This window comes from Numenius arquata, chromosome 4 (genome assembly GCF_964106895.1).
Source record: "Numenius arquata chromosome 4, bNumArq3.hap1.1, whole genome shotgun sequence".
NCBI classification, from domain to species: Eukaryota; Metazoa; Chordata; class Aves; order Charadriiformes; family Scolopacidae; genus Numenius; species Numenius arquata.
Genome location: NC_133579.1, coordinates 25,597,287 through 25,623,885, shown reverse-complemented (window position 1 = coordinate 25,623,885; position 26,599 = coordinate 25,597,287). Strand labels below are relative to the sequence as shown.

At 39.6% G+C, this 26,599-nt stretch overlaps 1 protein-coding gene across 1 annotated transcript in view; it reads left to right on the top strand.

Annotated features, from left to right (window-relative positions):
- The window catches only part of SPIRE1 (spire type actin nucleation factor 1), a 124,324-nt gene that overhangs the window by 77,973 nt on the left and 19,752 nt on the right, over window positions 1–26,599 (top strand). The window contains exons 4-8 of the mRNA XM_074146358.1: window positions 2,314–2,439; window positions 13,598–13,681; window positions 14,761–14,925; window positions 20,335–20,421; window positions 20,804–20,933. Coding sequence (XP_074002459.1) covers window positions 2,314–2,439; window positions 13,598–13,681; window positions 14,761–14,925; window positions 20,335–20,421; window positions 20,804–20,933 — 592 coding nt within the window. The remainder of the gene's footprint in view (window positions 1–2,313; window positions 2,440–13,597; window positions 13,682–14,760; window positions 14,926–20,334; window positions 20,422–20,803; window positions 20,934–26,599) is intronic.

The window sequence follows — 26,599 nt, the reverse complement described above, 5'->3', positions numbered from 1 at the left end:
TGACTTTTTCATGAAGTCAAGGGGAATATTTAACAACTTCTACCTTTGTAGTATACGTTGTCACTGTAGACACATTAGAGCTGCATCTGTTTTGGTTTTTCTTCCTTTACCTTCAAAAAGATGAATGATTTGTTAAAAAAGGAAAAAAAAAAGAAAAGAAAAAAAAGGGATGGGGGAGAAAAAGGAAGAAAAAAGAAAGGGAAAAGAAAAAAGTGGGGGGTTTTCTGTCAAGTATGTCCCTGTGATTATCAAGAAAGAAATGTGAAAGGTATAAGAAAATTTTGGCCATCATTGTCATGCAGTGTAAAATTTGAAAGGGAGGAATCAAGGGCAGTTTTGTGAACATATCTGCCTTGTGTTCCCTATTTATAAGGAAAGTATATGGGAAAGAAGGAAAATATACATGCACACTATATACACTTTCCTTATATTCTTTTTTATGACTAAAAGGAGAGAGAGATATATATATGGGTACAATAATCAGAATAGGATATTGCGGGAGTCCAAATTGTGCCTGTGAAAATTTATCAAAAAAGCTGACCAAATCTGAAGCAGTGAACTCTGTATTGTTACACTAATTGGAAGAAATAAAAAAAAACAAGGGGGCTATGGCCTTAGAAAACAACTTGTCGGTGAGACTGAGCCAATCTAAATCTGGCTGCAACCAAAAGAAGTTGTTCAGCCCTTCCTCCCTTTCCCCTCTCTGGCAGCGTATTCCCCTTGTTCCTTTTTGCCTGCGCTACTGCGCGTGTATCCGTGCCATGAAGAATAATTGTCTCCTGTCCCACTTCCTTCACGGTGTTAATTTTTGCCCGGGTGAATAATCCTCTCTGAGTTAGGGCACAAACTCTGGTGCCAGCAAAAGGGCATCAGTGGACATGCACAGCTGGAGGCCACAGGGTCACACCTTTTAGTGGCAGCGTGGATTTAAATCACATTGAAAGCAATATGAAAAAGCAGCCCAGGCTTTACATGCGTTGTGCCCCTTGTAACCACAGTGTTCACTGTAATGACAAGAGAGATTTAGACAAATATGCCACTAGGCTAATTAAGGGTTGTCCTAAAGAGGCTTTTGTCTCAAGCTTTAGTTCTGGAGATCTGAATGTAGCCACCCACTGCCTCAGGTTTGGGCTTTTTCTTAACTTTTAGCTCTATAGCTCTAAATACAGCTATATATATAATAAATAGCTACTATAAAACCACAGTAACAAGACACATTTTAAGGCCTTTATTAAGATTTTGTTTTATTTTAATATTTACACCAGTATGATATGAGTGCTCTAGTTTCAGCTTCGGGGTTTTTATTTACAACTGTTTAGGGAACTAATTATAAATGTTATTTTGTTCTGTCCATTTCCAGCCAAGATTTCCATGATGAATGCTTACAGGTGATGGATTTGACTTAAAGGAAGTGTAAGAAAAAGATATTGCAACAATTGGTGTCAGTGCTGAGCTATTCTACAATAGTGGAAGCTGGATCATGTTCATGAAGCTGGATGTTGCTCAGACCATCCAGGTTCTCTGCTTGAAATATAAAGGCTGGTTTCAGTGAAACTTGTCTTGTCGGAAATGGGAGCTGAATATTTTAGTCTAAAAGCAACACTGGACTGACTTATTGCTTAACAGTAGTTGTGAATGATTATTAGTGATTTGAGTAGGCTTTCGGAGTGTTACAGGTTTAGCATATATGAAAACGTTTATCATTGTTTCTTTACATCAGCTGTACCTGTGTCTGGAAATGCTCATGAATGTCTGAGGTGAAGCAATAAAACTGTGATCCCATGGCTCTTGCAGATTTTAAAATCTTTGTACTGCTTGAAATAAATTAAAACAGCGTTTCAGCTTGACGATTGCACTTTACTTTTTTCTTCCTTCACCTGTCATCCTTTCGTAAATTGGCAGGGACACAGTTCTGTCCATTCACAGGAAGCTAAACAACACTTACAGTGTCAAAGCTGGTTTGAATTTAATATGTTTTCCCAAAATTTGATGATGCAGGATTGCTTTTTTCCCTCTTCACAGCTACATCGTCTTTCTTCTTTTTTTTGATGAAAAGGCAATGTCTTGGTTTTCAGAGTTTACCAGGACGTGGTCACCAGCCCCCTTACCGCCCCTATGGAACTCTTCTTATAAAATAAATGGTAGCAGATGGTTTAGAAAATACACCCCAATTTCTGCCGAAACTTAAATGTCTCCTGGATTTTTGCACCATAAATATTCCATTGCATTCCCTTTCATGTTATCTCATGCTCTGTAGCCTTAGTGAAAGCAATGGGGCATTGTTTTAATATTGCTGTTTATTTTTGTCTCTAGCTGTGTGCTGCCCACCTGCCAACCCGATCAGAGGCACCGAACCACTATCAAGCAGTATGTCGGGCTCTGTTTGCTGAAACAATGGAACTGTACACTTTCTTGGCCAAAATTAAAAGTGCAAAAGAGGTAAGCAGTCTGAGAAGGTTTTCTGCTTTTGAGCTCATTACTGTGTGAATTAGGCTTACAAAATCACTTCTGTACCCAGCCAGTAGTGGATGTCAGGTGCTTGAGGACATTATCTGTAGTGTTCAGGGAAAGCAGTTCTACAGTTGAGGTTTTTTTGCTTTGGTCTGTAACCATTTATAGATATCGCATAGAAATTGTTATTAATTGCGACTAGTCTATTTGGGAGTAAAGCAGAAGTTTTTCTTGGAGGGTTACACATTGCACACATGCATCCATTCCTTCTCTGGTGTTTCAGGGATGTTGTGAGGCATCAGAGCTTTGCCTTTTGTTCCTCAGCTCCTTCTTATGCTTTGTCTTTGGCTGAGAATTATCTGAGATTCTTCTTGCTCATATTTTGTCCCCAGTCAGCAGCTTCCCTTACCTTTGATGTGTGATGGGCTTGTCTGTCACATAGGCTTCACAGCAGAGTCAACTTAAGAGAAATTTCCACCTGTGATGGTTATGTTCACTGCCTGCTTGGCTGGTACTGTTGACTGAAGGCCATCCTATGAACCACTTCAATTAAATGGTCTGGCTAAAGACTAACTTTGAGGGTGGGCGGATGATTTTTAATGAAGATAGTTTCAGTGATCTGGCCTGCAGAATGACTCCATAAACAATTGTATTAACACAATGGGAGTGTTGGTTACATTGGAAAACCAGTGGATAAGGGGAAGGGCAGGAAGGGAATCAGGCTTCTTAAAGCTATTTTCTTCACTGAAGGCAACTTGTCAAGTAAGAACACTTTCATAATTTTTTTTTTTAATAAATCCCTGAAGGATTTTCTTTTCTTTTGTAAGTCAAGAGCTACAGTACCTTTGAAAAGCAGGATAAGATTTTACAGACTGATCTAAGAATTTTGCTGCTGACAGAGGCAGAGCTGTTCCACCTACATACACGTGCTCCCATTGTTTTACTTCCTCTGGTTCTAGGAAACAAACACAGCGAATACCAAACAAAAAAAAAGGGAGTCATTCCTTGTCAGGTTAATGAGCTGAATCAGCTCATTAAAGGGTCAGGTGAGCCTCCGAGCAGCACAAGAGAGCTTTTATCCTCACGCTGGTGGTGGAAGACGCAAACCAGAGGCATAAGGGACTGGTGCTGTCTTTCCTTCCTGGTTGAGATGCATCCATCCAAGGGGGAGAATCCTTCAGAGGTGTTTTTCTGTTGGTCGGGGTCAAGTTTCACCTCCACTTTTCCTCCAGTCCTACTCAAATGGAAAGCAATTTTTAAACTGAAGCAGTATCATACAAGGATAATTTGGACAGTGTCAGCATGGCTAAAGAGCCACTTGTTTTCTGAAGTGCCTGTGTTACGGTTCATCTGCATCCAACGCCCCTGATACAGAGAGCAGACAGGGTACAAGTGTCTCTGTGCTAAATCCGTCTCCTGAACCTTGACGGCATTAATTTCACATCTCGGCTTTTGACTGCTCCTTAGTATTCCGACCCCTGGATATACTAATTGAGGGACCTGTGCTAGAAGCACCTCAATTAACAGCTATTGCAGAGTCTGTGTTGAGGCTCAAAGATAAGACCCTTTGGAGTTCACCTTTCTGCTCAGAGAGAAATTGTGTTTCCAGTAGTTCTTGGACATTTTGGCCACAGTAAGCAGTAATAAGGCATCTCTGTTGTCAATGTCAAATTAAAACATTGTGGTTTATAACCACTTAAAATTAAGTGTTAACAATATTTTTTTTTAATTTATTTTAAAAGTAGAGGGGTGTTTCGAATTTGCAAATTATTTAATCACCTTGTAATTGGATGTAAAAAACCAACAACATCAGATCACACCATAGACCATACTATGAGTTAATCCCAAATGAAAGAAACCATTTGTCTCTCAAAGGCTATTAGGGATTGATTCAAAGCACATTTAGGTCAAGGGAAGTAATCTTTGTAGATGGAATTTTGGCCCTACTGAAATCAGTAAGACTTCTATTGCTGCACCTAACCAAGGCCAGAATTTTCATCTTTTGATTTCATTTTACTCTGGGTCAGTCCCCAGTAGGCATACATGAAGTGACCAAGAAAACTATCTTACAAGCAGCTTCTGGAAACTGAGTACTTTTGTTTTATGATGCACTTGATCCTTGCTTATAGCTTTTATCCAACTGTAGATTTGGAATATATTTAATTTTGAAAATAATGTACTGTACAAAGAAAAAAGTAGGTATGAAGAAAATACGAGGTGGAATGCAGTAAATCTTGTTACACCGTTTTAAAATGACTGCTATATTTTATACTTGTGGCAAGCAGGAATCATATGATCACACCGGGTTTGTGTCATTAAAAGCTGTGGTATTGTTTATATGCTCTTGTCTCTTGTAAACAGAAAAAGAAAGATTAGGGATAATGTGGGCCCACTGAGGAATGAGATGGGCACCCTAGTGGTGGAAGACACGGAGAAGGCAGAGTTGCTGAATGCCTTCTTTTCTTCAGTCTTCACTGCTAAGGCTGCCCCTCATGAACCTCTGGCCTCGGAGGCCAGGGGGAGGGTATGGAGAGAGGAAGTTTTTTCTTCAGTAGAAGAGGACCAGGTTCGGGACCACTTGGCCAAGCTGGACATTCATAAGTCCATGGGCCCAGATGGGATACACCCGCGAGTGCTGAGAGAGCTAGCAGAAGTTATCGCTGGGCCACTCTCTATCATATTTGAAAAGTCATGGAGAACAGGAGAGGTGCCAGAAGACTGGAGGAAGGCCAACATCACACCAGTCTTCAAAAAGGGCAAGAAGGAGGACCCTGGAAACTACAGACCAGTTAGTCTCACCTCCGTCCCTGGGAAGGTAATGGAGAGACTCATTCTAGATGTCATCTCCAAACAAGTTGAAGAGCAGGGGGTTATTGGAGGTGGGCAACATGGGTTTACCAAGGGTAAATCATGCTTGACCAATCTGATAGCTTTCTATGATGCCATAACTGGTTGGCTGGATGAGGGGAGGGCAGCAGATGTCATCCACCTTGACTTCAGCAAGGCTTTTGACACTGTCTCCCATAACATCCTCATTGGAAAACTAAGGAAGTGTGGGCTGGATGAGGGGACAGTGAGGTGGATTGAGAACTGGCTATGTGACAGGACCCAAAGGGTAATGGTTAATGGAACAGGTTCAGGCTGGAGGCCTGTAACCAGTGGTGTCCCCCAGGGGTCAATACTTGGTCCAGTCCTGTTCAACATATTCATCAGTGACCTGGACGAGGGGACAGAGTGTATCCTCAGCAAGTTTGCTGATGATACCAAGTTGGGTGGGGTGGCTGACACCCCGGAGGGCCGTGCTGCCATCCAGAGAGACCTGGACAGGCTGGAGAGCTGGGCAAGGAAGAACCTCATGAGGTTCAACAGGGAAAAGTGTAAGGTGCTACACCTGGGCAAGAAGAATGTCAGGCACCAATACAGGTTAGGCATGGACCTGCTGGAGCCAAGCTCCGAAAAGAAAAATCTGGGAGTCCTGGTAGACAGCAAAATGACAATGAGCAAGCAATGTGCTCTTGTGGCCAGGAAGGCCAATGGAATCCTGGGCTGCATAGGGAAGAGTGTGGCTAGTAGGTCGAGGGAAGTCATTCTCCCCCTCTACTCTGCACTGGTGAGGCCACAACTGGAGTATTGCATCCAGTTCTGGGCTTCCCAATTCAAGAGGGATAGGGAACTACTGGAAAGAGTCCAGCGAAGGGCAACAAAGATGATTAAGGGATTGGAGCATCTCCCTTATGAAGAAAGGCTGCCCAGGGAGGTTGTGGAGTCCCCTTCTTTGGAGATTTTCAAGACCTGCCTGGATGCAGTCCTGAGTAGCATTCTCTAAGAAATCCTGCTTCAGCAGGGGAGTTGGACTAGATGATCTATATGGTCCCTTCCAACTCTAAAAAAATTCAGTGAAATACACAGAATAATCTTAATTAATGAGGAATAAGGTTAAATACAGTTCAAGTCAATAAACTCCTTTTCCTTTTGTTATTGTCATATGAGTGTTGGGTATAAAGGAAACAATACTTCAATAAGGACGTTTTATTGTCATGAATTTGTGGTGATTGCATTGGCAGATAACCAGGGGAAAACTCTCCAATTTTCAAAAACCTTATACTGTGTAATGTTGTGTTTGTGACGCTAAAGATGCCAGGAATTTTACTATTTACTATTTACTAAATAAACTATTAGTTTATTTCAAAAACTGACAGCTTTATTTGGAGATCTTCCATTAGAATCCTTCAGACCTAGACACAGTTGTGGACGTGAGATCAAAATGAAATTAAAAACACTAAAAGGGGAAAAAGTCCTCTAAATTACTTAAAATAACTTTCCTATGAAGAAAAATTACTTTGAAAGTTCTTGGATTCCTTCTAGGGCCACTGGATGGCATCTGGGTATCTGTTTCCCAGGTATATGAAGTTCATAGTTTTTGCTCAGTAGGTGCTTAAACAGCCAACTTCATTGTAGTGGAAGAGGAAGAATTTTTAGCTGCAGAAATTCACTTGCTAGGAGTAGACCCAATGTCACCTATCTTATGCTACAGCACAGGGTAGGCTTAGAAGGGAAGTACATTGTGAAAGAGGCAGAAGAAATATTGCTGTGATAGTATTTTCAACTATAAAAAATTGACAGGATTTTCAAAGATACAGGATTCCATGAGGGATGATAGGGCAGGAGGCAGGAAGGGTGGGCCTATAGGGTTGTAATATGTTTTGTTACTAATATACAAACTGAGTAGTCATGTGCTCTCCAGTCTATCATGTGAACATCACTGTCATAGAACAAATGGAGCATAGTTTCAGAAAGGGTTTTACTGGCATGCATTTGGGTGAGTGCATTAATCAGAAATGATGAAGCAATGAGTGAGCTGTTTGGGTCATCTCAACGGATGTCAAATAAAGTGGTTTAGGCACTTTGTCACATACTTGATGGCATGTGGGTTTTATTTCCAGTCTGATTCCCGGTGTATGAAAGGTCAGCAGTAAAGCTGACTGGCAGACAGGGAGATGGTACTTCCATTCTTAATGAGAATGAAACGTTTAATGTAGTGGATGCACAGGACAGGACTCAAGCCAGAGTTGGGAAAGGTGTGATACTACTATTGCAATAGCAAAAAAAAAAAAAAAAAAAAAAAAAATTAGAGTAACAATAGTCAAAATACATATTTCTGTGGAATAGCAGCAGCAACTCCAAAGGTAGGGTTGAAATTAAGTTAACTAATCTGATCTAACTTTGCATCTTTTTGCAAGGTAAAATTTTTCTAGCAAGTTTACTGGGGTGTTTTTTCAGCTTGCTGGCAGGATCTGTATCCTGCTCAGGTTCTGTGAAAAGTGCCTCTGCTGCAGATCCAACCCTGGGTACTGTCTGCTGCCATCCAGAAGTGGTCTTTTGATGGGTCAAGACCCACTAACTCTGTGTCCTGCTGTTTAAGCATTTACAGCTGGTGACAAAAATGGGATACAGCTTGTCTCTCATCTCAAGCAGTGAGCGTTTAAAATTCCAATAGGAAAATTCCACAAAAAGTTGATCTCTCCCTTTTTTTTTTTTTTTTTTGATTGTGTATGTGGAAAAATGATCAACAAGGTGGAGGAAATGCATTCATGTCTGACGAGAGGGAAGATAGTTTACATATCTGCTAAAAATAGACCTCATGTAAAAGAAAAGATTCATTTTTTATCAGGATCATTCAAAAGTCATTGAGATCACCTTTGTTGGCACCTAGCCATAGACAGAACTGTAGGCACAAATAAGTGATGTCCATGAGATATAAAGCAAATGTTCCTACTGTGGAGTATCTGGAAAGGTCACACACATTGCTTAGAAATGGCATTGAGTGTGACTGAGGGAGACAGGGAAAGAGTATGCAAGCATAGGAATGCAGAAATTGTTGCTGTGGATTGGGCCAGGGATCCACCAGGAGGGGGATATCGTGCACTAGTCTTCCTTCAGCTCCCTGTTACTGCCCAGTCTTGCCTTCTACTGGAGTTAATGCTCCACATGTGCTTAATGGCTGAGTGAGCCAGCAATGTGCCCTTGTCGCAAAGACACCTTACAGTGTCCTGGGCTGCATTAGGAGAAATATTGCCTGCAGGTCAAGGGAGGTGATCCTTCCCCTCTTCTCAGCACTGGTGAGACTCCAGCTGGAGTGCTGGGTCCTGTTCTGGGCTCCCCAGTATGAGAGAGACATGGACATACTGGAAGGAGTCCAATGAAGGGCCACTAAGATGATGAAGGGACCGGAGCATCTCACATAAGAGGAGAGGCTGAGAGACCTGGGACTGTTCAGCCTGGAGAAGAGAAGGCTCAGGGGCATCTCATTAACATCTATAAATACCTGAACGGAGGGTGCAAAGAGGATGGAATCAGGCTCTTTTCAGTGGTGCCCAGTGACAGGACCAGAGGCAATGGGCACACACTGAAACACAGGATGTTCCCTCTGAACATCGGGAAACACTTTTTCACTGTGAGGGTGACCAAGCACTGGCACAGGTTGCTCAGGGAGAGTGGGGAGTCTCTGTTCTTGGAGCTAGTCGGAAGCCACCTGGATATGGTGCTGAGCAACTGGCCCGTGTTGGCTCTGCTTGAGCAGGGAAGCTGGGCCATCTGACCTCCAGAGGTCCCTTCCAACGTCAACCACTCTGTGAGTCTTAGAGTGGTACCAGTAAATGATGATGCCAGCCTGTAGCAGAGCTAAGCATTCATGAACAGGCTGTGGGTGATAAACTCCACAACTGGCACAGCTGGTACTAAAAGACACAGTGTGATGCTGGCCAGCATAAAATACAAGAAGTGTTCAGTAAGACAGATGTGTCTTAATCTGCTGCAGTAGGTTTGACTCGTATCTCAAAAAAATTTAGAGATTGATGTACACCCTAAAGCATCAAGATTAATATTCCTTCCAAACTATCTAAGACTTTGTATATTTTTATAATTGACTACATCTTTGATTGTGGAGAAAGTCCATGTTCATCAAAAACTTGTCCATAATTTCATTATCCACAGTATGCCTTGTAATTAAGTTTTTGGTAGAATACAAATAAGGCTCCCAATATGTCATCTTCGTACTGTTCTTTTAAATCATGTCACCTTTCATTTCTGTCCTTTCTGATGTAAAAACATAATTCTTTCAGTCTGCCTGAATAGATTTCAATCTGATCTGTGTGAAAATGTAAACATACAAATTCTAATTAAGTACATGAGTAGAAATGAAATTGTTCCTTTCTTTTTTTTCCTAGTTTCATGCCATGCAAAGTCTCAATTGGAAAACAGTTAATTAAAAAAGTCAAGTGTTACTTTCCATTTAACATGGCTATACTGATGTATTATTTGTACAAAATATGATAATAGAGGTAGTTAATAGGTACCTAAACAATGTTAATGGCTAACTTATTTTGGAAATATGGTTATTAGCCAAGTTTCTCTTAATAGGCTCATGACTGTAAAAACTGTTAAATGCCCTGCTGCTTGGAGTTTCAGAAAGCACAGCTGGAGAAAGAAATGGATTCATAAACTTTTCTGTTCACTTTTGAACAGTAAGCTTTTCAACTTCACTTTTGCCTACACTTCCAGGCTTCCAGTGACTCCACTTTTGCAACTGTGTTGTCATCAGGCTTGCAGCCCCATCATCATTTGTTTGATCCCTCAATTTAGGAGCTTTAATAAGGGAAAAGGCTGCTGTTTTAGTTTCTGTGGAGGTTTTTTTTCTTAAGTGATGCAGGCACCCTCATTCAGTAAGTGTGACACGCATGGGGTTTGGGGTTTTTTTGCCTCTCCTTAAACAGTTATGTTGAGCAGCATGGTGACTGGAATTTAAACCCAAGTTGGATAGCTAAATATATAAAAGCAGTTTTTCCCCTATGTGCAGGTTATACATTTTTAAATGGAGCCTAGAGGTGCTAGAATATTTTACTAATTTTGCAGATAGCAGTGTAAGAATTACTTGCGTCGGTGAACAAATGATTCCTAATTAAGCATAAAAACTGCGAACTGCAGTAGGCTCTATCCAGTAACTGGTGAAAGGCAAAGTCCAGATCTGGATTTCCAAGAATTCCGTCTTCATTAAAACGTTGCATTTTAGAGAGCATTTTGTGGAAGCGAGTCTTTGACGCTGTGCTGACAAGTGTCTTACATAAACTCCCGTCTGTCCTGGAGCACAGAAGAGCGCGCCTCAAATGTGGGACACGCAGCAGCAGCAAATCAACTGCCCGCTTTTAATAGTGCAGCAAGACGTTTGAAGACATGCGGTATTTATATGACTAGCTTTTGTCACAAAATGCAGTTTTTTTTAAAAATGGCGAAATGCTGTAATGATTTAAAAAAAGCCACACTGTTGAAACATTCTCTTCCTACGCATCCAACCCTGATTTCCTGAACGAACGCCCGGGCTATAGGAGGTGAATCAGGTCTGTGGTATGGGTCTGAGGTTCCCGCATCGTTTAGAAAAACCCTTTTAAGACGTTTCTGCTTCCTGAAATGGAATCTCACTTAGGCTGTGTATTTATTATACTGTAATAGCTCTTCGTAACCCATTGTCCCAAGGGTAAGTACAAGTGGCTACAGCAGCTGAGTTTACTCACAGGTTTTGGATCACAGTTATGTTCTGACAAATGGTCCCTTGTATTGTAAATGTGTTGGTTTCCATAATTTACGATTGAAACAGATGCGAAACCCACTGATGGTGGCTGGGGTTGCTGGAGGGAAACAACGATATTTCATTTGTCTAGAAGTTTAAACATCATCATTTGTCACGGTGAACTTATTCCTTCCTAAGCAGCACCTGACAGGTGGGGAAGAGTTAAAAGAAACCTTCCTAAGCATTGGATGGAAGGATAGAGCACTTGCTGTTTCTTTTTCTCCCCAATCCTCCAAAGCTTTCTAACTTCTACAGTGGTGGAAATTCCTTTCCTTTCTACTGTTCTCCACTAATTGCATGGGGAGCTGAGTTTAGGGGTCTGAGCCAAATGCTGGGGAGGGGCGTAAACTATCCCTAAGAAGTGAAGTGTGGGCCTGTGCCATTATGAGGGGAAGAGCTGGAGCAGTTGGCTAGGATGGGGAAGAGTAGGAGCCCGGCTTTGGCAGTAGCCTGTGCTTGTATCAGCTCATTTGGATCATAAAACTGCACTTTGAGAGACTTATCTCTTGGCTGGCAGGTTCTTCTCTTGCAATTCTCCAGTGTAGCCAGCATCACTTACACCTGTGCTTTCTTGGGTAGAAACTCCCCCTCTAGCTATGTTCCAGAGAAACTAATTAGATGGTTGCCTTATTTGGAAGGTCTTTCAGCTGTTCAGGTTTGGGGTTTTTTTCCCATCTTATTTTCTGTTGTTCAGAAAAACAGGTTGTAATCTTTTTAGCTTCATGGAATATTTATGTCAGTCAAAGGCATGAGCCTTTGGGCATAAACTAGCCCAGTAAACTTTATGGTAGGAACACGGTTGCCGAAAGGGGTAATTGCTGCAGATCTTGTTGAACAGTCGAACTAAAGGTTAAGCAGCTGGAACATGTTAATTTTTTAAAAATTAATGCATACCTTCCAGTATGGAAAGGATGAGCAAACCTGACAGTTGTGAGCTCGTTTATTGAAGTTAGCCTTTTATTAGAGAGGAAAAGGAGAAAGTATCAGAATGATTGTATATTTTGCAGTTTATCAATAAATGTTAGCAGTCTGCAAGAAAGCAAGTAATTTACAGTTCACAGATACTGTATTTGAAGTGATTGCTGCAGCTATATGATACAGAAAGAAGAAACCTGGACAGCAAAATACATGAGCGAGGCCTTTATGTTACTCATTCTTTCCATTTTTCTTTTTTTTTTTCCCTTGGAAAAGGGTGATCGCCTGTGAGTGTCAGACTGACTGCTGACTGCAGCGGCAGGACCAACACAATTTTCCATAAAGACATTCTTTCCCAATTGAGTGTCCTGTGGTGATACTGCAAGTCATGCCAAAACGTTCCCACATTGTCCCATGATATATTTGCTTCTGTAGTTTAGGTGATTTATGGTTTTTTGAGTCTTCCTGTAAATTATATATTTTGTTTTTATAGGGCAATGGTAGGATTTCTTCTTTGATGTGAAAGCAAGTGTGTTACCTGCTTCAATAAGACAATAAATAACCCATCTGCTGTCTTTGCAAAACCTCTGTGGTAGCTGACTCACATGTGCTATCTCTGTAACCAGGTTTGGTAGATACTTGCACTCTGTTAAATGTGCAAGTTAAGTGCTCTTCCAGTGCTTCCATTTCTTCCACTGAAATGCTGGCAGTTTTGGAATAACTACTTCCAGGGAAAAAAAAAAATTAACAAAATACACTTATTTTTAATTTTTCTGGGAAGCTCAAAAGCTAAATTGAGACTGGTTGTTGAGTTCCATCAAAGGAAGAGCTTGAGTGAGAAAAAGATTTTTGATAAATAAATACATCTGTCAGGCCTCTGACCTGTTGCTTTAGTCTTGTAAAATAAACAGCAGAGGATTTAGTTATCCATTTTGAATACAGTAGTGAGTACTTAGAAAAAAATGGAATTGAGTATTGTTGCTATTGCTGATTCTAAAACATTTCAGTACAGAAGTAAACCAAAAATAGCATTTTGAGTATACAGTTGTTTATGCATTTAAGTTTGTTTCTGTAAAGCCACAGCCTTTTGAATCTTTCGCTTGCATTTGTCTGTGTGCAAGCTTGCCTATGCTTTGGTCTGCTGTAACTTTTAATCATTTTTCATATTTTTCTTAGTATGAAAGATTTTTTTTGCCCCTTTGCAGACAATCTTTTCCATATTTGCATGATCTGATCTTGTTCATAAATACCAGTTTTTACCTTTGAAAGATCTGTTTCTCTTTCTTACATGATTTTATTTCAGAATCTAGAACTATGTTATACAGAGTACTTAATTTCAACATATATGCAAGCCTGTCACTATTCAGTTTAAAGGATTTCTCATAGTTTATTTCTCCTCACAACTAACTTTTTGGGAATTTCTCCTACAAAAATGAGCTCTCTTGAATTCAATACATAAGAGGAATTTTGGTATTACTACTCAAGTCATAAAACATTCAGTAGAACACCCAAACAGCATAATTCAACAGATGTCAAAAATCAAGCTTCAGTTTTACTTGAGGGTACTGGCACCATTCACTTACTGACTCATTTTCTTTTCATTGGCAGAATCTGAAGAAGATTCAAGAAATGGACAAAGGGGCAAGTGATGAATCCAGCACAGATCTTGATGAGTTAAAAAATGCTGACTGGGTAAGACAACAATGGAATAGTGATTCAGCATCATTACTAGTAGTTTATATTTCTTTATAATGCTTAACTAAAGTTGTTTGTTTCGTGTTAAAATCAGTGTCTTTTTTTTAACATATGAATTAATAGTAACTCATGACAAGTTAGAACCAAATGGAGTCTCAACCTTCCTGTGCAGAGAGATGAAACAATACAAGTATTCAAGCATTACATTTTTTTCTTTAGATGGTTTTCTTGGAGAAGCTTTTGCAACTTGAAAAGACTGGACATTTAGACAGGTATCACGCTGACTGCCCCTACAGTCAGTAGGCAGAGCCACCAGCTGAGTCTCTCAAATGGTGAAAAAGAATTATTACAGATAAACTTGTAACAGAATGTAGCTTCTTTTATTTTCTACTTACTGTTCTTGCCAGTTCATAAGGAAATATTATGAGGTTCTTAAAAGTACTTGATTTTGATCTCCCAATCTTCTGTCCACCACCTGTTCTTCCTTTTCTCCACCCATTCTCACTGCCCGGAAAATGAGAGGGAGGTGTTAGTGTTTGGTTCGCTTACAGGAAAAGAGCAAAAGGGAAGTTGAGTTCTGAGAGGATATTGCTAGACCTTAGGATTTGGAGTCCATTCCAAAATTTCTATTTGAAGAACAACTGCTGGGAAATTTTGCAAGAATGTTCTGGGCCTAAGGAGACAAAGTTTTGGATTCAGTGACGGTTTTAATGCATATAGTATTAGCCATACGTCTGGAAACTTTCCTGACATGAATGCAGTATACTTGAAATGGAAATACAGATGTATGGTATGAGAATTTCAAATCCTTTTTTTATGTTGTCTTAGAGTTTAACATCACTTGAGGTGAGACTCTGCAGTCCTGCTGAGTTGCAACAAAGTTTTGTTACGTTCATGAGAGTTAAAAATAGGCTTATATAAAATGAAATGGGGTTTGATTGATGTGTTAAAAATAAAATAGTACAGCTGTACGTATTTGGTGGTGTCCTGAAAGGGGAATGAACAACTTTGATTTAATCTGAGGTGGTATTCAAGGGTAACGTATCAAATAAAATTTCCCTCTCTTTTCTCTTCAGGCTCGTTTTTGGGTGCAAGTAATGAGAGATTTACGGAATGGTGTTAAACTTAAGAAGGTTCAAGAGCGTCAGTACAACCCACTCCCAATAGAATATCAGCTCACACCCTATGAAATGCTGATGGATGATATTAGATCCAAACGCTATACCTTAAGGAAGGTCATGGTAGGTCAAGAGAATCACTAGAATTTGTCAAATCTAAAATGTTCCTTTCCTTTTTTATGTTCCTCTTTTCTTCTCTTTTTTTTTTTTTTTCTAAGAACCTTGAAATTATTATTTCATGTAGATAGTAATGTTCATGGGTTTTATATGGCATCTTAAATTTTCATAGTACATTGAGGGGAAAATCATGAAACCAACAAATGTTGTGTATTTTGTTTTCCATATGGCAGGCATTTAAAATTCTGAGAGACATAGCCACATATCATATGCTTGAACAAATGACTTGTGTTGGTTTTATGATAACCTTAAGAGTCATATCAAAAGTCCTGTCATGTTTTCCACTGAGAGGTTGTTTTAGGCTTTTCTGATTGGGGAGAACATTTATCTTGAGTTACAACATAATTTTGGGAATTCCAGAATGTGAAGTGCTACCATGTTGTTACATGAGTGATACTGTGACAGGAAAGGAAAACCTACAGTGGTTGAAAACTTGTAATCCCTACTACCTATATTACAGTCTTTGTGAAAACTTACATTACCGTGACCTATTATCAATTTTCAATACTCTATGTAAAAAATTTTAAATCTTCACTCTGAAGAAGCTGAGCTTAATTATTTTCAGCATATCCTATTGCTACTTTCAAGTCAAAACAATGTGCCAAAGCAAGCCAAAGAGTGCTGATGGGTCTCCTCCTCCAAGATACTCATAAAGGTGCATGTAAGATTGACTTGAGGCTCTCTTTTTATTAGAAGCCATTTGATATTTACTGGTGCCTCCCTGGTCTTTCTTTCTTTATGGTTTGTATTGTGTTCAACATTAAGATGTTCTTCCTGATAAGTTAACAACTGATCTAAAGGGCTCCTTATCCTCAGTAGGACATTTTAACCCCTTTGTCAGAGGCATGTATTTGCTCATTGTCAATATTTATACCTTGCACTTACTTATCTTTGCCTGTTATTAGTTACAGTGGAAGCATTGTCTTAGAATATTCAGTGTTCAAATGTATTTGCTTTCCTGACAAAGCCTCACACAACTTTTGTTAGTGAGAAAGAAAAATTCAGAGATGGGGGTGGGGAGAAGATGAGAGAGGCAGAAAGCATTTAGTTTGTTCTATCAGAGATCATTAGAAAAAAGAATAAAGGAGGAAAAAATTGGAACGACAACATGGGGAGCAAATAAATGAGTTCTGTTACAAATATAAATGCCTTTTGTGTATGAGCTGAAAGTACTTTCCTAATCAAGATCTGGATTTAGACTATCAGATTTTATTTCTTTTCTGCAGCAGATGCCACTGAAATGTTAAATCAATAGGGTTAAAATACATACACAGGTAATGATGTTATCTGTCTTTCTGCTAACAATTCAGAGAACTGTGCTAAGTGTTCCCACTACCCACTGCGAAAGAGGAACAGTCCCCTCAGGACCGTGATTACTGTATGCAATCAGTATAGGAGTTTTGTTTGAATGGGAACCCCTGGGTCACCTAATTTTGCTTTTGTCAGACTAGCCTTTAATTCATCTGCTGAGCAAGCTCCTGCCTCTTCAGAGGAGATTTTCTTCATTATATGGTAGGTCTTGGAGGCACAGCTGCTCCTCTGCTCATCCAGATTGTCGCTGTATGCAAAATCCCTGCAAGCACCTATTTTTATCCTGCTATCTTGTCCACTAGGTAGATTGTCCAAAGTGACCTCTGGGTGTAAACATGAATCGGGATTACAATCAACTGCAGGTACAGGACCTGTAGTGCTGCCTGTGATGCAATTACTGGCTTAGTCTGACAACTGCTAATAACATTGAGTTAGAAAAATAACTTCTTTCTTATTAGAAACCTTAAATTCGGTAACTTTGATTCTGCTGCAGGGTCTGCTTGAAGAATGTGCAAAACATGCACAATAATAAGAGCGTAGCCTGACATGAAATATGTGGACCCTGAAGGATTCATATAGAATTACAAGTTTAGTTAGATCACATAAATACAGCATCTTTTAGCTGACCGTCATGGGTCAAATCTGATTATATGTATTCCCATCAGAGAAAACTGTTGTGGTTCTTAAGAAGAGAAGGACAAGAATCCTAAATCTGAATTTAAGCCAGCCTGAGAAAGACGGATTATGTTTCTATCAGTCAAAACAGATGTTTGACAAAATTTTTATTAAAATCAATTTTGGCTTTAAATTTATAGGTAGTATTTTTTAAACTTGGTACTTGTGAAAATGCATATGCTACTAATGATAACTAGAGGTTAAGTAATTTTTTTAAGTAAATGAGATGCAACATGAAGTCTTTACTGTTCTTTTTGTTAATATAATGCTGTGTTTAAAAGCATAGCTTGATCTGTCCCTGATTGCTCAGTACTCTGAGTAGAAATTAGGAAATTATTTAAGAGATAGCACTCCCCTACTTAATGGTGTCGCCTTTTATAGTGACACAAATGGCTGAGATCATTAAATGTCAGTGATAAGGGATGTATTTTTTGTGAAAGTCATGTGCAATGTACTTCTTGTTTGGGATCGCCATTTTTAAAGCTCAGGCTTCAGCCAAAGGTTACTAAGTACCATTTGCAGTTATTTTTTTTTAACTGGAAATCCATATTTATATATTAAAATGTGATGGTAGCAGGTTGTGAGTGAGTAGATGATTACATGGTAATTTTTCTGTGCTTTAGCTGTTTAAATCTCTAAATTTCTGGTTGATTTTTATAATTGTTGGTTGTGCTTTCCCCACACTGCCAGTTTTAATGCATACTGCTGTACAAAAGCCATTTTACACACGTGAAGACTTTGGATAGTTTTATAGTGTTTTGAGGTATTTATTTCAATACCAGTTTGCAGATGGGGCCAATCTGGTATGTGGAAAAAAAAAGATAATTTTGTTGGTTGTTTTTTTTTCCCTGTATGTATCGTGGCTGCATCTGTGTAATATATCTCTGATTTAGACTTTGATCAAGAGCCATTAATTTTAATTAATTAAAAGTAAAAGATGCACGTGAAATTGCTCATTACAGAGAGACTTATTTTGAGTAAAGAAATAGATCTAGTGTGGACAGAGAAGCTGTGTCTTTCCTGTCAGCATCTTGTTTGGGCGCCAAGTATAAGAAGGTAGGTGGTTCTGCCACCGGCGCTCCTGCTCGTGGCTTGTTGTCTGCGAAACATCCACTTGCTTTGCCACCAGCTCCCCATGTATCCTGTGGAAAATCACTTAAGCAAATCTTAAGGTTTCTCCTTTTCCAATCAAATGGGAATACTGATACTAATTATACCCTGGTGGCATTAAGTCAGGGCGTAGAGTGCCCTGAGGTGAAAGGCTCAGAGCCATGTATTATTTATTTCCAATTGACATGCAGAGGGTTGTTCCCCAAGGCTGGAAGGGAGAATATCAGTTTACAAAATGGCTGTTCTGATGGTAATAGCTCTCAACATCAGCTATCAACTTTGACATCTGATGAACAGTAACTCGAGGAAGAGAGACTTCTCATCTCATTAACAATCTTGCAAAGCACGCTGGCCTCAAAAAATTGCTCAGTCTTTAAACAGAAGAAATCAATCACACCACTTAAAATAATATTCTCCTCATCATAAAATGTCAAATCACTCTTTAATATAAATCTTTTCAATTTTAATATTTTTTCTGCACTATTTTTAGGAAGATGATGCATGTTGCAGAGTTTAGCAGCTCGGTATTCTCTGCCAGCTATATGAAATTCACTCTAAGGGAAGCCGAGGGGGTGTGGGGGGGGAACAAATAGAATTTGGACCATGTCTGGGGTAGGATACCTCCAGAGAAAGTCCCTGGGAAAGCAACAAAATGTTTCCCAGGAGGGACTCTGCATCTGCTTCCATATCGGGGAAGGGATTAACTTCCTCTGGGAGGCTGTCGCTCTGCCTCAGCCTGGAAACGGCGCATGTCTGAGGTGAGCGGAGCTTATATGGAAGCTGCATGGCGTTACTGAGGTTCAATTAGGGATCATATTCGGGTGACCTTATGGGCATTTGAGCTCATTCCTTCTGGTTAGCAAAAGTCCATGTGATTTGACAAACCAGAGCTGTGTCTTTACACATATTTCTGGCTACAGAGCTTGTACGAATAGAGTCTCCCAAAGAAAAATGAGCCAACTGACCCTTAAAAAGAAAAAGAAACAATTTTTAAAAGTGCTGAAATTTGGGATACTCAGTCTAAGAAGTATAGTGTCATGGGAATTTCTATCAAATTGGAGGACAGCGCTGGTAGCCAACTACTGTCTAGTAATAGGTACCAAAAGAACGTGTGGCATTGGATGCTCTCTCATCCCTGACAGTGTGCTTGGGCACTGTGCTGTATGAAGACTGAACCTGTCAGGTGGATTTTTTTTAAGCAAATCTGTACACTTATTCCCAGCTTACAATTTATAAATTCTTCAGATGGTAACAAAAATTCCATTGCTTTCTTTTATATCCTGGACATATAAGTGAATTGCTCACTCTTTCCTGTGAAGCCTTGTATATGGTCTTATGTCTAAATGGGGTATTAGAGAAAGAAATGTATGTCTCTGGAGAAAACCATCCAAACAAGCAAACTACCCTCATCCAGCCCCTTTTCTACAGAAATATGTGATTTACAGCGAAGAAATGCTCTTCCTGTACTTCCAATGGCATGCCATGGCATTCTAGTGGCATTTGATTTACTTTCTAGACATATTAACAAACGTGGTTTTACACATGAGCAATCTTAAAAGTGCAGGTGAAGAGGTAGCCATGAAAGAGGTAGCTCAGGGCTTCCCTCTCCTTCTGCTGAGATTTACACACAAGGGCACCTCTTCATGGCCAGAGCAGCAGAGGCAGGTGGTAAAGACAAAAAACCACGGGGGAACATGTTTTTCATCCATTGCTACAAGAAAATCATTGGTGATTGTGCCAGATCTGGCTTTGCTTTTGCCTCAGTGCTTGGGAGATCAAGAAAACTGGGGCCTTAAAGAGAATCTATGTTTTCTCAGAAGCTAAGAACAGAGTAGTAGAGACTGTGTAATGGTTGGCAGTGAGACACGGTTCAAATAGTTGTTCTTAAAAATGGTGTTGGCAACTTTTTCTCCAAGCAAGATACAGTCTTTGTCTGCATTCTCCCGTAGACACGGTTGCACCCTTGACATTTGATTTTAACATTTCAAAATCTGAAGTATTGCTGGTTAAAGCTGCTGCAGTTGTGGTTATTCTGCAGCTATCTGCAAAGCTAAAAAGCTGTTATCTGTGTTTTTGCTTGCCTGTGCTCTGCATCTGGATTGTTCCTCTCCTCAGAACTGGTGGGGTTTTATGTCTAGTGCAGGTATCAGAACACTGCAAGCTCTGTCGGGCTTGTTGTGAGTTTTCAATTGATCTCATCATCTGCATGAATATGAATGCAAAACATGGAAATACATATTTTCTCTTTCTCCTTTCCAGGTCAACGGTGACATTCCACCTCGATTAAAAAAGAGTGCTCATGAAATAATCCTGGATTTCATCCGATCGCGACCTCCATTAAATCCTGTATGTAATCCAGTGGGCTTCATTCCTAACAAAAATGTGGCTTTTTAAAGCATGTTTGTGTCCAGGGAATATGTTAAATATTATATTTTCTGACGTGGGCTTTCAAAAGTACCGTGCTCTGTATATAGAATGTGGTCCCTTAAAGAACAGTGTATAATATCTTGCACCTACCAATTAATAGCTGTTAATATGAGCAGCCCTTTATCTCTGGGAAATCCTAATGAATTGGGGAAAAATACAATCCTCTTTCCTGAGTTTTACAAGTGAGTGCATGTAAAATCATACCACAACACAGCATTCCACATTCTTTTCCAAAAAAGCGTGAAATCTACTTTCAAGGAAGTACTGTTTTATGTAAATATGACTATCTTTATATCCTGAGGCCTCGGCAAGAAAACTGAAACCAACCCCACCACGGCCACGCAGCCTTCATGAAAGGATACTGGAGGAAATCAAGGCAGAAAGAAAGTTACGTCCAGTCTCACCTGATGAGATAAGGCGTAGCAGGCTGGGTAAGCACATTGCTAGTTTTTACCTGCAGCATCCACGGAAAACTTCGCAGGTAAGGTGCAGCAATACTTGTGATGTCTGTGCAGATGTCACTGAAGACAAAATTGTTCTCGTCACTTCAGAAGAAGAAAGAACCTACGGGCTTTTCTAGGGCCATGCAGTCTTTGGGCTAAGTTATTTTTTAAAATTAGATACTGTATGGCTCAGCTTGATTCTCTTCATGTTTTTATGTAAGCAGTAGATAAATTTAATGGCATTCTATTGCTTGTTGCACATGACAGTTAATGTTAGATTTGCTCAGAATGGAATGGATATCACTTCTCGCCCATGCAATATTCCTTACATATTGCAAGGATTCTTTACATGTCTGGTTTTAATTAATTTTATTCTCTTTTTTTCCTGTTGTTAACATCATCAGTTTCCTTATTTTAATTTACAATTTACTTTTATTTTATTTGCCGAATCGTTTTGCTTCTATTTTGAATCTAAATCTTTGCTTTATTTTCTAAGTTATGGAACACGTGTTTGTATATATTTTCAGTGGGCAAATAATTCCAACTTGCACTGCAAAGCATTTCATTTCTGCAGTGTATATTCAACAACCCACTGTGAAATTATACAATTACTATGCTTTCCAACAATCACCAATGTACACTAGTTCAATGGTTCTGATGACAAAAGCATGACAAATATAGTCTTACATTGTGACTTACATTTCGTCAAGAGCACGGTACCAGAAAAACTGAGCTAGCTGGATTATTGAAGGGCAAATGTGGCATTTTATGGCTGAAAAGCATGAAATAATTCATATATGTACTCTCTGTTGCTGCTTTTTTGCAAAATATTTGTGCTTGCCACCTGTGCTTAAACGCACTGGTCCAGATTCAAGTGGGTTGTGACAACCCATTGTCTGCAGAGAAAAACAATTTCATCAGGCTTTCTTTGTTGCATTGTTTCTGAAGTGCTTGGTAGAGTTTGGTGAATGCTTGGGTGCATTTTTAAAAGCATGGTGTTTTGAATATTGTTTCTTTCGGCCTTCCAGCTTCTAGTTTGGATTCAGTTTATGTCTGTTGTGTCAGTTAATGTTTCTAATAGGCCTAGACATTTTTCCAAATGTAGGAAGCTTGTAAAACCACAGAACAATTCCTTACTTTTCTTTCAGGCATTTATTTTCAGTATTTTACTTGTTCTCCATCTGGGAACTCAGGGCAGCATCACATCCTCTCAGGGGCAGCAAATTTGATCTAATCGATCTTTACAATTTCTAACCAATATAAATGACATCAATCCCATTTAGTAAACAGTTTCTAAAAACAATGTTAAATTTTGCAGTGTTACTGGTTAGGACTTTCTGGGCTGATTTCAGTGCTTGGCTTCCAATGAGGGATGTCTGTCTCCCACCAACTCTTCATTTTTTTTTAAAGAATTAAATTTTTGAGTTTTGGAACTGTGGTAATTCTGCTTCAGTCCTGTGAATTGTTTGGATTAAATGCCATATTACTGGAAGTGTAAAAGGGGATGCATGCAAGTTTTATTTCCCAAGTGTTTAATTGCTTCTGGCATGAAGAAGAAAAAAGAGAAAAGGCCTCGAAGATAATTTTTTCTTATGTTGAAGTATGAGGTTTTGTTCTTTCTCACATTGAAATGATTCTTATGCCCAAAGTTTCTCTTAGAGTAAAATGTGTTTGTGCAGAATTGGGAATGGAGTCATAGAATCATAGAATAGTTTGGGTTAGAAGGGACCTTTAAAGGTCATCTAATCCAACCCACCCTGCAATGAGCCAGGGACATCTTCAGCTACACCAGGTTGCTCAGAGGCCAACCTGACCTTGAATATTTCCAGGGATGGGGCATCTACCACCTTTCTGGGCAACCTGGGCCAGTGTTTCACCACCCTCATTGTAAAAAAAATCTTCCATATATCTAGTCTAAATCTTCTGTCTTTTAGTTTAAAGCCATTAGCCCTTGTCCTGTCACAACAGGGCCTGCTAAAGCCTTTGTCCCCATCTCTCCTGTGGGCCCCCTTTAGGTACTGGAAGGCTGCTATAAGGTCTCCCAGAGCCTTCTCCAGGCTGAACAACCCCAACTCTCTCAGCCTGTCCTCATAGCAGAGGTGCTCCAGCCCTCTGATCCTTTTTGTGGCCCTCTTCTGGACTTGGTCCAACAGGTCCATGTCCTTCTTATGTTGGGGCCTCCAAAGCTGGACACAGTACTCCAGGTGGGGTCTCACCAGAGCAGAGCAAAGGGGCAGAATCACCTCCCTCAACCTGCTGGCCACGCTTTTTTTGGGTCATGCTGGTGACATTCAGTATGGCACAAATAGATCTGCCCTATAGTTTAGATGACCAATTAATGTAATTTAATGTAACAACATGTAAGGTAATAAGGTTTAAGGATTATAAAGCTAAGTAGAAACAACCATGTGGGCCACTTGCACCACCTGGACAGAAATATTTGTTGCTATTAAAAAGAAAAAAAACGAGTGTTAGAGTGAAATATCTGGGAGTATAAGGTACATTTCACATACTCCAGAGTTAATGCTTTATTGCTTCTTGCTCAGTTTATAGCAGCCAAGCACACAACTGTTGGGGCTGCGGGGGGGCTGTACTCTTGCAGTTCACCCTCTGCGATATGGGTGGACCTATGGTGTGTGTTTTCCAGGAGCCACAGGCTGTGTCCCTCTGGTCTGCACAACACGCTGAGAAAAGCCAGCCTGTGGCTGGCCGCTCTCAATCTGTAACTTCTTTGGAAATGTTAATTTAATCTTGGTAGCTGTTCTCCTCACAGAGGGAGAGGTTTGAGTAAAGGAATTGGAGTGAGCTTTCAAATGACCTCATAAAATCATCAGAGTAAGCTATCGAGACAAATACAGCCTTGAGGTACATGTCCTTTTAATTAACAGCATGGATGTGTGAAGCAAGTTGAGCTAATGGACCTTGGAGAAAACTTTGTTTCATGTACAGGTTTTATCAACCTTCAGTTAGGAATCAGCATTAGGTGATAAACACCCTTATGCTTTAAAACGTGTTTGCCTTTATGCTGAGTTTGGACAGGGATTTAGATACTGTTTCTACTGTAGCTGTTATCTGTGGCTGATGTTGTCTAGTTAATGAACTACAGGAAAAATTCCCTGACTCCCAAATTTAGCTCCGAGTCAGCCACCTACTGTGTTCACCACATAGATTTCTTCTCATGAGCAAAACTTGTCCCAGCACAACCTTTTTTTAAATATCTTTTATTGCAGGGGTATGTGTGGCTGACAGGCCCTTTCATACCAGCTTGCATGTTTATCACCTGTCAAGTGAGACAGATAAGCTGATGTCAGTTTTGATGCATTCTTATACATTCTTGTTGCGGGGCTTGGCCTGCTAATTTGGATTAGAGCATTGACATTTTCTTTTCAGTTGAGAAATATTTTGAGTGTCTACTCCCTGAATTACAGTGTTTAATGGAAAATATACATAGGCCTTTCCAGAAATAAAGAACATGCAACCACTTTCTTCTGGGAATAAAATGGTTAGAGGCCCAGAAAGAAGAGGATGATATTAAGGATATGTTTTAAAGGCTAAGTTCGCCTGAAGTTTTTAAAAAGAAAAGAATCAGCACAATTCACAGTGTTCAGCCTTTTTTTTCCATCCTCTTCAAGGAAACTACTGGTCAAGCTTAGCTTGAATGTCTCTCTTTATTAGGTTAATTATAATCATTGGAGATTATGCTTAAAAAAATTAGAAATATCTTTATTTCAGGTCACTGAAACTTGTGTGAAATGTGGCTTTGTACTTTCCATTTTTTTTCAGCTTTCTCTCTTTCTCTCCTCTCTCTCTTTTCCCTCTCCCCTTTCTTTCATTTTAATTGAAAATATTCCATTTTTAAGATACTTGCCTCTTGATATTTTAGTTATTGAATTCCAAAGACCTCATTCTACAATTGTACAGAATATTTATAATTGCTCTGTTTGCAAGCCCCGTTTATGCTACTGTAGTTTTCAGACTTTGAGCTTTACTACAGTAAAGCAATAGTATGTCTGACACATTTTGGATTTAAGCAACAGAATCCAAAATGTCTCAAGTGGAGTTAATCTTTTGGTTTCATTACCCCTCTGCTTTTCTAATAGCTGAATCGTTTTCTTTCTGTTGTTCTTGTTTCTTTTTTACAGCAATGCGGCCACTTAGCATGTCTTACAGTTTTGACTTGTCAGGTAAAAGGTGCAACAACACCTGACGTGGTTATTGTGCTTATTGTGAAATTTGTTCCATCTGTTTGTTGAACTCCCATTTAAGAAAGAAACTTGAAGGGATTCTTCCAAGATATGGTCAGTGAAAATAATAATTAAGATAAATTACTTATTAATACCTACATTTCCCTTGCCACAAAAGGATGCCTAGGTGTTGGAAACAACTGTATTTCACCTGAAATAGAGTGCTGGAAGTCTGTTTAAATAAATAACCAAAATAAGGTGGCCCAGAGCTATTCCAAACTCTAAAAAGGGTTGCAGAATACAGTGTCACCTTCAAGTCTGATTTACTTATTTTTTAATCTGACCTTTGTGTCTTTACACTCACTTTTTGACTAGCCCATCTTTTGCAGTACTTAATTTCTCACAAAAATCCAAAAACTAGTTTTGAACTCATTTACCTTTCTAGATTTAAAGAAATACACCTATGAATGCTTATCTAGAAAGGAACTGTCAGTTCTACTGTCTTTACTATAAACACTTTGTAAGTTGTGAAATCAAAGACATTCACTTGAAGGAGGTTAAATCTTCCTTATTTATTGGTTAGCAAAATAAATTGCTAAAATTTGTTGCTAATAGCTGATACAGGGGATTCAATAGCTGATCCTTCATCAACTATCTAATATCAAATTTAAAGGTTCCTCCTGGTGGGCCATTAGTTAGGATGTTCAGTGACTGTATGAACATGTTCTACTTCAGACACAGCAATGTCAGAGAGAGTTTGTGCCTACTAGCCAGAAAAGAATTCATTCCTCCTTCATGCACTAACTTTCCAGCATGCTTCGGCCCAAAAGACTCCATCATTGAGGCTGGAAATATTCTACATTAGCCTCAAAGGTTTGTCAGCTGAGGAGAGCTCTTATGCTAGCTCTTACCTAATTTCCCCGAGGTGACTCCCAAGAAAAACAGTCTCCAAGTAAATCTGTGCTCATTTTGTGAAGAAACAACAGCAGCTGTACCCTCCCCATTTCCTTCCAGTTGCGTGTAGAAGCACCTCATCTGGGACTTTTGCAGAGTTTTCGTCCTCTGTTTCTCCATGAACCCTTTGGCCTCATGTGGTTATTTTCCCCATAGAAAGGCGTCATCTGACTGAAATGCTACCATATTGTGAATTAGAAAGACCATATAGAAGTTTTTTGATTACCATCATATAAAAAATACAATAGTTTCGTAATATGGGAGTGAAGTTCCCAAATGACCTCTCTGCGAACGTGGCTTCATGTTCTGGCCGAGCCAGGTGAACAGCTTGCTACTGTCAGGAGGCGAGGAGGCGCTCTCGCTGCTCCCTCTCCTCCCCAAGCTCCTCTCTAAGGATGTGATTCCGGCTCCTCCTCTGTGCCAGCCCTGCTTGTTTATTCACAAGATGACCTGGTTAAACTCATGTAACCCACAAAAAAAAAATGCTTTTTTTTTTTTTGGCAGGTTGGTTTTCTG